Raw genomic sequence first — 12601 nt, 5'->3', positions numbered from 1 at the left:
GTATTTTGGAAAAACACAAAAACATGTCCATTCTTTCTTTTTTTTCTTAGGCATAGAAATTGAATCTGAAATAGCCGATGAATAAGCAAAGGCTTATAATAGAATACATTTCTATTTTTAGTGTTTCATCTTTTTTTAAAATGAGTAGCATTGTTTTTTTAAAGTGGGAAGTCAGTTGTTTCCATTCTCTTAAAACATGAAATAAATTATTTCAGAATATACTGTTTAGCAACCAGATTTTCTCTTAGTTTCTCTGGGTTAAAAAAAAACCAGAGATTACACTTATTATTTAGATGAGGTGATCAGAAAACCCTCTTCTCCAGACATTTAGAAATGTTAAAGTTAATAAACATTCTCTAAAAAAGCATAGCTGAGCTTATCAGCTAGTAGTAAGTGAGATTGCCAGAAGCCTCTGGCAATGGAGGGCGAGGGGAATGACTGGGGCCTAGAAGTAAGCTGACCCTGGGTGTGGGTGGAGTCCGGTCAGCAGGAGTCTCCTGGGTCTTTGGCTGTCATGACCCAGTGGGAACAGGGGTTTGTTGAGCGGGGGAATGGGACCTGAGCCTCCCCTCACCCCCTCATGTGAAACCCGCTCCCTTGAAGGGCCGCTCCCTCAAGGGAAGGGCAGACTAGTGGCCAGGGGCAATGACCCAGGAGCTTATCTGTTTTGTCCTGGGGCAGAGGAGGCCCGCAGTCCGTGAGAATCTTGTTTACTGGAAGCCCATGCCTTGTGTAGAAATTAGTCAGCAGCTGCTGCTTTCTGAGGGTCTGGTTGAAGCAAAGATTAAGCTGCTCCGAAACAAGCCCACAACTCAGCCTAGACAGGATTGCCTCTGATGACATCCCACCAAAGATGTGACACAACATCACTATTAAAGGTATAAAAGTAGATGATGAAAAACAGTAATGGAAAAAATAATACCAGGAAAAAAAAAACAGGCCAACTTGAAAACAAATAAGTTTATTCAAAGGGTTGATTACAGAGCTGGTTAGATTCAGCTGAAGAGACTGTTGGTGAAGTGGAACATGGGTCTGAGGAGTTTTCCCAAGTGGCGGCACGGAGAGCTTGAGGTCTAATTAGGAATCCTGCCATGAAGAAGGAGCAAGAATGTTTTCAAAGAACAAAGTGGCCCAGGGTTTTCCAGAATTTACAGAAAATATGAGCCCTCAAGCTCAGAATGCGCAATGAGCCTGAATAAGATACACACCTAAAAATATTTTGTTGAATCCTTAGAACCCCAAAGATGAATCTTCGAAAGTTACGAGAGATTTTCTTTAAAGGTGTCATAAAGGAACAACAAATGAATAGCATGTTTCCCCAATAATAACTCCTCCTCCCCCACCAAAAAGAGCCAGAAGACAGGAAGACAGATAAAATGTCTTCAAAGTGGTGAGAGAAAAGGACTGTCAGCATGGAATTTTGTACTCAGTTAATCCATTCATGAAGAGTGTGGGTGGAGTAAAGACATTATTGCAGCTCTGTGAGGACTTGAGAAAGGTGACCCAGAATTGATCCTTGCTGAAAGAGCTGGTCAAGGATGTACTTTGGAAAGACCCCAAAAGAAGGGGGTGAGCTGCAAGAAGCAGTGGTCAGCAAAAAAAAATTGGTAAACATTTAGGGAATGCGAACGTGAGCTGTCTGAGGAAAAACAAGGAGTAGTTCTGGGGTGTGTGATGGAGAAGGAGTGGGGGTGTGCACCAGCTTGGAAAAGGGGCTCAGTTGGAAGGGCACTAGACTTCAGGCCTTCTCCAGTTATGCTGCTGTTGGGGAAGTGGCTGGAGGCATTGGTGAAATCAGGTCAAGTATGTATGTTAGGAAAATGGAAGGGTCAGAAACATTTTAATTAGGGGCGCCTGGGTGGCTCAGTTAGTTAAGCGCCTGCCTTCAGCTCAGGTCATGATCTTGGGGTCCTGGGATTGAGCCTTGCATTCAGGCTCCCTGCTCAGCTGGGAGGCTGCTTCTCCCTCTGCCCCCCCCCCCCCCCCCCCCCCCCCCGCTCATGCATGTGTGTGCACCTGCTCTCTCAAATAAATAAAATCTTAAAAAAAATTTTTAATTATAAGTTTAGGAGTCACTAAAAAAAAATACAAGTAGCGTTATTAACTTCCAAACACCATAGAGGAAAAGGAGATAAAAATCTAAATAGTCCAATAGGATGCAGAAATAAAGGGGGTGGGGGCAGAATAAGCAAAGAAGGATTATAAATAGGAATGACAAAATAAAGGTTTAAATGAGTCCAGTTATATAGGAAATCACAATAGGCGTTGATGAATTAAACCTACCAGTTAAAAAGACAAATTGCTACACTGGTCTTAAAATAAAATCCAGCTTTATGCTATTTTTAAAAGTTCTACTTAAAACGTATGAACACAGAAAGGTTGAAAGTGAAGAATAGAAAATGATTCTAGGCCAATATTAACCTACCAAAAGTTGGTATAACTTTTTAAATAATCAGACAAACTAGACTTTCATGGGGGAGAAAAAATTCATTATTAGGGATAAAGAAGGTCACTATATCATAGGGGGGAAATGGCAGACACTGTATCAGGAAGACGTAACAACGCTGATCTGATGTTCACCTAATGAGATGGCCTTCAAATAAAACCCAGATTGACAGATTCCCAGGAGAAACCATTAAGTCCATGATGGGAAATGTTAAAAGCTCTCAATAATTATTTGATTGAGCTGGCAAAACATGGTTCTATAAAACATTATTAAGCTCAAACTAAGGATGCACATAGAATGCTTCACTCCATAGAGTACACATGTATTTATAAAAATTGACCACAATCCAGCAAAATATACCAAATACCATAGTCTGAATCAGTATGTTGAGCCTCAAAATCAATTTAATTGATTACGAAAAACCTGTTCAAATGTTTTAATGGTATAGAAAATACTGGTGCATCCATGTACTAGTATTGAGTTATTTCATGAAAGTTCTGTTATTTATATGTTGTGTGTATATATACATATACAAATGCCAGTGTGTATATTTCTGTGTCCTGGGTCATGGAAAAAATTATTATGTCTGGATCCTAGTTAAAAGTCTGAAAACTTTGTCCTCTATCACACAGATCAGATCCTCTGATGACAGCACAGTTAAATGAGGAACTATCAATGATTATTCAAAGCTTCAAGTGCCACCTCATGAGTCTTAAGAGATCATATGGGAACTAGAAAATACAACTGAACAGTTGTGAAAATTGTGTGTGTGTGCTGTAGCTTGTAGGATGAAGCTATAGCAGTACTTAGAGGGAAATTTATTGCCTTAACTATTTGCTACAAGAAAAAAGAAAGGTCTGAAAATTAATAAATGTCCATGTCAGGAAGTTAGAACAGAATAAACCAGTAGAAATGAGAGGAAGGAATAATGAAAATTAATTATTTATGCTGCATCACAAACCCAAAAGCTGGTTCTGGAATCATCATTGAAATTGAATCAACAATTTATAATGGGCCAAGACCTGGAAACAACCTAAGTGTGCATTGACAGATGGGTGGATAAAGAAGTTGTGCCACACACACACTTGCACACACACTTGAGTGTGCACACACATGATGGAATATTACTCATCCATAAAAGGAAACCTTGCCATTTGTGGCAACATGGAGGACCTTGAGGGCGTTATGCTAGGGGAAACAAGGCAGAGGAAGACAAATTTCAGATGATCTAACTTATATGTGAAATCTTAAAAAAAAACCACACACACCAGACTGGTTTCCTAGAAAAAGAGATGACATGTGGTTACCATGGGCAGGGGGAGGGGGACTAGCAGCAAGGGGGTCAGAAGGTACAGATGCCCAGTTACAACATAAGTCAGTGCTAGGGACGTGTACCACACAGCATGATGACTAAGCTAATATGGCTGTGTGTGGCCTGTCTGAAAGTTGAGAGAGTAGGAGCTGTCTTCACGAGGAAAACAAGATGTTTTTCCTTTTTTTTCCTGTCTTGTTTTTTGTCTGTGTATGAGATGATGGATATTAACTGAACTTAGTGTGATAATCATTTATATCATATATATATGATATATATATGTCAAGGCATTGTGTTGTACACCTTAAACTTACACAGTTCTGTATGTCTGTTCTATCTCAATAAAACTGAGTGGAAAAATGAGATTAAATTAGCACTTAAAAATCAGCTCCTTCCCCCCCCACCTCCAAGAACAGATCTGGAAACACCAGATCTTGACAGTTTTACAGGCAGATTCTACCAAACCAAAGAACGGGGAAGAGGACCATCCGTAGCTCATTTTATGACCCATGAGTGACCCCGCTACCAAGATCACATAAGAACAGGGTCATGAGAATGACTCCTGATCTTTCTTACTTACGAGCACACATGGAAATCTCACATTAAAAAAAAAAAAGGTGAACAAACCAGATCTAGTGATATATTAAAAAAGAAAAGGCCCAACGTCAAGAAGTGTTTATACCATACGAGCCATCTGTGAGTTAACATTAGAATATATATTATTGTGATTCAACCCATTTCAGATCAGAGAAAATGTCAAGCGATAAAGAAAAAGCATTTGCTAACATTCAGTACCCAATTGTTAAAGAAGAAGAAAAGAAAAGGTAACTAGGAATTCAAGATAGCTTAACCAAATGAAATGTTTCTACCAAAAAACCCACGGTCAACACGGCATCTGATAGAAGTGGAGACTCAGAGATGAGCCCAGTCAGCCCCACTCCGACCCTCATCAACACTGCTTCAGAGTCTTGTGACACAAGAGCTGGGGTGGTAGGAAATGGATGATCACAGTATTTTTCACAATATTTAAAAACCATAGGAGATGGGGGATGCCTGGGTGTCTCAGTCAGTTAAGCGTCTGACTCTTGATTTCGGCTCAAGTCATGATCTCAGGGTCGGGAGATGAACCCCACGTCCGACTCCGCACTGGGCATGGAGCCTGCTTGGGATTTTCTCTCTCCCCCTCCCTCTGCCCCTCCCTCCCTTCTCAATCTCTCCTCTCTTTAAAAAAAAAAATAACAACAAAAACGTCTTAGGAGATGGTAGTCTGCTGTGGTCATATCTGCTAGGGTCTCTGATTTATTGTCACTCTGTTTTAGTTTTGTACCTTCCTAACTGGTCACCTGTGCCCAGAAAGTGCATCCAGAGACTTGCTCCCTTGGACATGTGCCCAGCACACCCCTGCCCCATGCATCTTCGTGCACCTGCACGTGGCCCACAGCAGAGCAGCTGCTTAGCGATGAGAGCCGGCCCCAGGGGTGCGGGGGTGCTGTCGAGGGTCTCTTCACAAGACCTACCCAAATCCCAAATGCCAAATTGGCCTGAAGTGGCCAATTTGGACTGGGTAGGTTGGGCCACACGAGTTAGATGTATGCCATGTCTAAAGAACTGCTACTCACATTTGCTCCCTGAATCCTTACCTGCTAGGAACAGAAGAAAAACCATTTTCTTAGGACCCTCAAGGTGGGTCAGTGAGTTTCAGCCAGCCAAGCCTGGGAGTGGTCCCCGAGCCTCTGGGTGGCCTCCTGCTTCCTTCCCTCCCGGGGCCTTGACCTTTCTGCTCTACACTCTTAAGTGTACTAGCAATAGTAAGTAAAAGCACCTAGTTCATAGACGTCTCCCAAAGCGACAGAATGTAGGTTCTTTGTGGTCAGCCCATACAAGATGTGGATGGTCACACATCTGGCCCAATTCTTTGCCCACCTGGGCCTGGCCCTGTGGGAAACCCCAGGGGGACATTCCTACTGGGGGTCCTTTCAATGACAGCAGGGATTCCAGAAGCAAAGTCCCCAGAATGCTGGGGTCTAGAGCACACTTGGGAGGCATCACTGGCTCACCCTGTGAGTCTGGGATCTCTACATAATGTTTCTGCCCCACACAGGCCAACTGCAGAGCAGCAATACGGCTGGCTTTCACTTAGCTTTCCTTGCTGTTGCCGGTGATACGGCCTTAGCCGTAAGTGTTCCAGTGTATTACTTCTCAAGGCTAGGGCTTTTCATTTTCCTGTGAAAGATTTCTTTTAAAGAAATTCTAACTCAGAAATTAGTGGTGGGAATAGGATTTCTTTTTAGAGCAGCCCGTTCTGCAAAACTTGGAAGACACATTGTGCTGCCATCAAACATACATTTGTGTGTGCGGCAGAGGGAAAATATTCTCCCCAGCTAGCTTTTCTTGAGCCTGTGCTCCCAACAGAGGATATATTTTTGTATCCCATATTGGCCTAACTTGAGTAAGATTCAAGGCGATTTTTTTCAACCCTGGCTTTTCTGCCTCCACCACAAGGCTGCCCCGATCCCACAGTGCTCAGTGGGAGACAGTCCCTGCTTTGTAGGAGCCTGGTGGCTGTGTCGGCGTGGTGACCCTGCTACAGTTCCCTGGGACACGGCCCCTTGAAGCTACAGTTGTTGAGAAGCCACTTGGGTCTTAGGGAGTGACCCAGGCCCCTGGCATCGTGCTGCCTTGGACAAAGAGGAGTGTGTCAGAAGACTTTTGTCATCAGAATAGATCAATACAGTGACTATAATGTAGTGTTTGTACCTGAATGTGTCCGTGTTGGCGAAGTTTTGAGAGATCCTTGTGAGGACCCAGAGTTTTAGTTGGTGGATGCCCACCAAGAAACGGAAGCTGACCGTAGAACGTTCCAAGCCTTCTTGTCTCTGCCCTTCCATCCACTGGATTCCCTCCAGGGCTGAGCAGCGTGCAGTTTCCTTTCTGATACCTTGTTTGTGAGTGTGTTCCTGGAAAGGCTAATTTGGGACAGCTCCTCTTGAGGGCGCCTGGCTATGGCTCACATGGTCAGAACCCACGGCCAGAGGTCAGAATCCACTTGCCCAGGATTCGAAGACTCCGTGAGCCCACCTCACACTTCATTCGTGGAGGTTACAGCTGTGATAAGGAGGTTCCCCTGGTCCTGCAGACCCAGGGTGATAGTCTGGGAGAAGTAAATGATAGAGCTGCAGCTGGTGGGGTTACCGCGGGGGGAGCGTGTGCTGTGGAGTTTTGGTCATGAGCCCCTTAAACCCTGTTCCTGCAAGGGGCTTATTTAGAAAGCCACAGTGAAATTATGTGTGTTCTGTGATGAGAATGATTCTCCTTTGCACCTAATGCTGAGACATTTGAAACAATCTCTTCTCAGTCCTTTCTTTAAAATGCCCTACTGTCAGAATTTGGATTTTGTGATTTTTGAGAAATCCCCACTCTCTTGCCCTCCCCCACTCCCAATGGAGGCAGAATCTCAACTGACAAGCTTGGACATGGCCTACCCCAAGGTCTAGAGATTTGGGGGGCAGGGGTCATGCCAGGAATGGGGCCTGTTGACCTCTCTTCTTCTGCTCCCTCCTCCCTCTTTCTACTTTTGCTTACCCGCCACCTTACACTTGCATTTTCACTATTTCCATCGCTGCTCCCCTTTAGGGACTGGGATCTCTTTAGGAGCCTGGGATCTATTCAGGGGACTGGGAATGTGATAGTAGCATCAAAGTTAGTTGATAAAAGATGAATGCATCCAAATAAGCAAGCCTCTTGGGGTTCCTCACTGAAGTCAGACCCATCCTGGGCTGGCAGCCAGGAAGCCGTGGACACTGGTCCACAGGCAATGAGAAGAGGTGGCTCATGCTCTTGGTTTGGAGAGTGTCATCAGGCAAAGGGCTCCCTCCCTGGGGTGAGGATTGGGTCTGGTGACACCGTTTTCCCTCCCTCTTTGCAGCCTGCAGACATGAAATTCCAAACCTGGGGTCTTTTATTTGGTGTACTTTCCAAGACTTCCTGTTTCCTAACTTGCAAATTGCAAGTTCTGCCACCTTTTTTGTGTGTGTGTGTGTGAAGGGGGTTGGGAGAGGGAGAGGGAATCTTTTTTTTAATTATTTTTTTAAAGATTTTTATTTATTTGAGAGAGAGAGAGAATGAGAGAGCAAGCATGAGAGAGGGGAGGGTCAGAGGGAGAAGCAGACTCCCTGCTGAGCAGGGAGCCTGATGTGGGACTTGATCCTGGGACTCCAGGATCATGACCTGAGCCGAAGGCAGACGCTTAACTGACTGGGCCACCCAGGCGCCCCGGGAGAGGGAATCTTAAGCAGGCTCCATGCCCAGCACTGAGCCCGCCTGACTTGGGGCTCGATCTCACAACCCTGAAGATCATGACCAGATCTGAAATCAAGAGTCCAACCCTCAACCGACTGAGCCACCCAGGTGCCCCACAAGTTCTGCAGCTCTTTAAGGACTATCCTGAAGGCCGTTTTTTCCTCAACCAAATATTTTTTTAAGATTTTATTTATTTATTTGAGAGAATGAGAGCGAGAGCACATGGGGGGGGGGTGTCAGAGGGAGAAGCAGACTCCCTGCCGAGCAGGGAGCCCAATGCGGGACTTGATCCTGGGACTCCAGGATCATGACCTGAGCCGAAGGCAGTCACTTAACCAACAGCCACTCAGGTGCCCCTTCAACAAATTTTTGATCGCTTTTCAGGATTCTGAAGGATTGTCTCTGACCCTGGGTCACTGTGTTTATCAGAGCACTGAGGAAGAGAGACAACAGAGTTCGAGATGGTGTGCCAGGGGCCTGCTGGCCAGAATGCATGCAGCTCAAAGCCTGTAGAAGGACTTGGTTTGGTTTACATGGTATTTTAAAAAAATCTGTTGATTTCACTTTGAAAGAAAAAAATTTCTAGCCTAATTCAAAAAAGTGGAAGATCTCTCAACATGGCACTCACATTTCTACAACAATCAGCTATGGCTGAGGGACACTCGCCCCCTAATTTACTGGGGCATTCTTGCCACAGTCCTTACCACTCCCCATTGTCTCACCCCTGGCCCAGGCTTGTGTTTATGTGCATCTTTGACCCCTGCAATGGAGAATCTCTTGAATTGTGATTGTGGCTTCTGAGTCTCCAGGGTACTATGTGTCCAGACCCGCACTCTGCCATTCCTCTGTTGCTTCCTCTCCTAGCACTAATGGGGTCTGCTCATATCTTTCGTAAAAATTCACTTCTGGGGGGTGCCTGGGTGGCACAGTCAGTTAAGCATTTGACTTTTGGTTTTGGCTTGGTTTGTGATCTCGGGGGTCATGAAATCAAGCCCCCGTGAGGCTTCAGGATCTTGAGATCGAGCCCCGCGTTGGGCTCTGCACTCTGCGTGGAGTCTGCTTAAGTTTCTCTGTCCCCCTCCCCCCATGAGCACGTGCTCGCTCTCTCAAATAAATAAATTTAAAAAAAAAAAAAATGCCTGACTTCTAAAGAGGGGCAGGAAGGAATGTATGACATCAGAGATTGCCGGACTTTGTTTCTTCTTTGACTTTATCAGTCTGAAGAATTAGTGAAAGCTTAACTTTGGGGGTAGGGATGAGTATAGAAACTGTCAAATGCCGCAGTTTCTGCAAAAAGTAATCTACATGTATGTATTTGGCAGGTGAAAGGAAAGCAAGCCAGGATGGATATTTACGACACTCAGACCTTGGGGGTTGTGGTCTTCGGTGGATTCATGGTCGTTTCTGCCATCGGCATCTTCCTTGTGTCAACTTTCTCCATGAAGGAGACATCCTATGAAGAGGCCCTGGCCAACCAGCGCAAGGAGATGGCAAAAACTCACCACCAGAAAGTGGAGAAGAAAAAGAAGGAGAAAACGGTGGAGAAGAAAGGAAAGACCAAAAAAAAGGAAGAGAAACCTAACGGGAAGATACCTTACCATGAGCCAGCCCCCAACATGACCATCCTTCTCAAAGACCCAGTGCGGGCACCCGCAGTGGCCGTGGCTCCAACCCCAGTCCAGCCCCCCGTGGTCATTGCCCCCATAGCCACGGTACCAGCCATGCCCCAAGAGAAGCTCGCTTCCTCCCCTAAGGACAAAAAGAAAAAGGAGAAAAAAGTGGCAAAGGTGGAACCAGCAGTCAGTTCTGTAGTGAATTCCATTCAAGTTCTTGCCTCCAAGGCTGCCATCTTAGAAACTGCTCCCAAGGAGGTGCCTATGGTGGTTGTGCCCCCAGTGGGTGCCAAGGCCAGTACCCCAGCCACCGGCCCTGCACAGGGCAAAAAGTCAGAGGGAGCCCAGAACCAGAGCAAAAAGGCAGAAGGAACCCCCAACCAGGGCAAAAAGGCAGAGGGGGCTCCCAACCAGGGCAAAAAGGCAGAGGGGACTCCTAACCAAGGCAAAAAGGCAGAGGGAGCCCAGAATCAGGGCAAAAAGGTAGAAGTGGCCCCGAACCAGGGCAGAAAGGCAGAGGGGGCCCAGAATCAGGGCAAAAAGGCAGAAGGAACCCCAAACCAGGGCAAAAAGGCAGAGGTGTCCCCCAACCAAGGCAAAAAGACAGACGGGGCCCCCAACCAGGGCAAAAAGGCAGAGGGAGCTCCCAACCAGGGCAAAAAAGTAGAGGGGGCCCAGAATCAGGGCAAAAAGGCAGAAGGGGCACAGAATCAGGGCAAAAAGGCAGAGGGGGCCTCCAACCAGGGCAAAAAAGAGGAGGGGACCCCAAACCAAGGCAGAAAGGCAGAGGGGAGCCCCAATCAGGGCAAAAAGGTAGAAGTGGTTCAGAACCAGAGCAAAAAGGCAGAGGGAACCCCCAACCAGGGCAAAAAGGCAGAAGGGGCCCAGAACCAGGGCAAAAAGGCAGAGGGGGCTCCCAGCCAGGGAAAAAAGGAGGGAACCCCAAACCAGGGCAAAAAGGCAGAGGGGACCCCCAACCAGGGTAAAAAGGCAGAGGGGGCCCCCAACCAGGGAAAAAAGGAGGGAACCCCAAACCAGGGCAAAAAGGCAGAGGGGACCCCCAACCAGGGCAAAAAGACAGAGGGGGCCCAGAATCAAGGCAAAAAGGCAGAGGGGAGCCAGAATCAGGGCAGAAAGGCAGAGGGGGCCCAGAATCAGGGCAAAAAAGCCGAGGGGGCCCAGAATCAGGGCAAAAAAGCCGAGGGGGCCCAGAATCAGGGCAAAAAGGCAGATTCGGTTGCTAATCAGGGCACAAAGGCAGAGGGTGTTGCAAGCCAGGGTAAAAAAGCAGAGGGGGCCCCCAATCAAGGCAAAAAGGCAGAGGGAACCCCGAACCAGGGCAAAAAGTCAGAAGGGTCCCCCAACCAGGGCAAAAAGGTGGATGCATCTGCCAATCAGGGTAAAAGGGCAGAGTCAGCTCCTGTCCAAGGCAAAAATGCAGATATGGTCCAGAGTCAAGAGGCACCAAAGCAAGAGGCTCCTGCAAAGAAGAAGTCTGGTTCAAAGAAGAAAGGTGAGCCTGGTAAGTCGTTCTGATATCTCTGTGAACTTGGAGGGGAAAGGTATCTTTCAGTGGCTTTTGGATTCCCTTTGGGAGAGCCGTGTGTATCAGTTAGCTGTTGCCACAACAGAGCTGCCTAACAAACATTCCAGAATTCGGTAGCTTACACCAGCAGTCATTCATTCTTGTTCATGCTTCTGTTGAATTGGCTGAAGGTTGACTGATCTGGGTTGTCTCCGCTGAGAGGCTCACGCTGCAATTTAACTGGGTTTGGCTTGGCTCTTTGCTGCAGGTTGAGCCTCGGTCTGTTGCACACATGTTCCTTCTGGGCTCCAGCCTGAGGCTTCAGGGATTCTGGAGGGCAGAGCCCTTCCCATGGTGATGGCAGAGCGGTAAAAGGACACATTTGAAACCAGCATTCTATTGGCCCGAGCAAGTCATGTGACTGAGCCAGCATCAAGGGGCAGGAAGCCCACTCTCTCCAGTGGGATGGACTGCCACGTGAGGTTGGAAAAGGTGTGAGTAGGTATGAGGAGAGGTGAAGAATTAGGAATAGTAATTCCATCCACCACTCAGTCTGGAACACTTCTGTGTTGTGGCAGATCTTTCTTAGAAGCCTCTGTTGCTTACCTCACCTTGTACGCATGTCTGTCTGTCTGTTAAATGAATAGTGGTAGGGTTTTTTTTAAGGAGCAATGGCATCCATCCCCACCCCACCCCTGGTTTTGCCTCTTGCCTACCTGAGTTACTTTATGGGCCATTTTAGGTACTTGTCAGATAATACAAAACATTAATTTTCTGTTATCTTTTTCGTGCATATTACTAGAGAAATTGGGCCAGTGAGTTCCAGTTTCATGTTCATCATTCATTTGATACAGTAGTCTTATGTTTTCTATTCTTTCTTTCTTTCTTTTTTTTTTTTTTTTAGGTCTTTGATTAGGGGTGCCTGGCTGGCTCAGTCGGTAGACCATGCGACTCTTGATCTCAGGGTCATGAGTTTGAGCCCCATGTTGGGCATGGAGCCTACTTAAAAAAAAAAAAAGACTTTGACTAGTCATTAGTTGATTTGGAAAATTAATTGCATTTGTCTTAATGAGGTATCTTGGGGGGTACTGGGTAGCACAAGGCCCTGTGTTTTTAGCTGGGTTTCCCTTTCTTACCCCTTTGTGAAGCTACATTCACTTTTCTCGGGTTTCATCCTCCCCCAACTTTTGGGGGGCATTTGCTCAGGCAGTACCCTGTTCCTTGTGAGGGGACCCTGTGCTGTGTGAGCAGCTTCAGGCTCCTGCCAGGGGTCAAGGATCCACCCACCTGGCCACATGGGTCGGGTCAGCCTCTCAAAGCCCTTTGAAAATCCAAATGTTCAGCCTCCGTCTGCCTCCTCAGGCTGGAGGGAGGGCACACTGCCTTGTCTTTAAAGTGATGTTCCA

The 12601-nt window shown here is 46.5% G+C and overlaps 1 protein-coding gene across 8 annotated transcripts in view; it reads left to right on the top strand.

The window, feature by feature from the left end:
- RRBP1 (ribosome binding protein 1) overlaps positions 1-12601 on the top strand; it is a 64051-nt gene that overhangs the window by 13612 nt on the left and 37838 nt on the right. For 6 of the 8 annotated variants that reach the window (XM_073878425.1, XM_073878426.1, XM_073878422.1 and 3 more), the window contains exon 2: positions 9380-11192. In XM_073878425.1, the coding sequence (XP_073734526.1) occupies positions 9401-11192 (1792 nt within the window). In that variant the 5' untranslated portion in view covers positions 9380-9400. The remainder of the gene's footprint in view (positions 1-9379; positions 11193-12601) is intronic. The other 2 variants (XM_073878424.1, XM_073878423.1) reach the window with 1 other exon arrangement.

Source organism: Callorhinus ursinus, unplaced genomic scaffold, assembly GCF_003265705.2.
Source record: "Callorhinus ursinus isolate GAN/ISIS: 27379988/994484 unplaced genomic scaffold, GSC_fseal_2.0 scaffold29, whole genome shotgun sequence".
Taxonomy (NCBI): Eukaryota; Metazoa; Chordata; class Mammalia; order Carnivora; family Otariidae; genus Callorhinus; species Callorhinus ursinus.
Note: the sequence above shows the minus strand (reverse complement) of the source record. Positions and strands in the feature narration are given on the sequence as shown.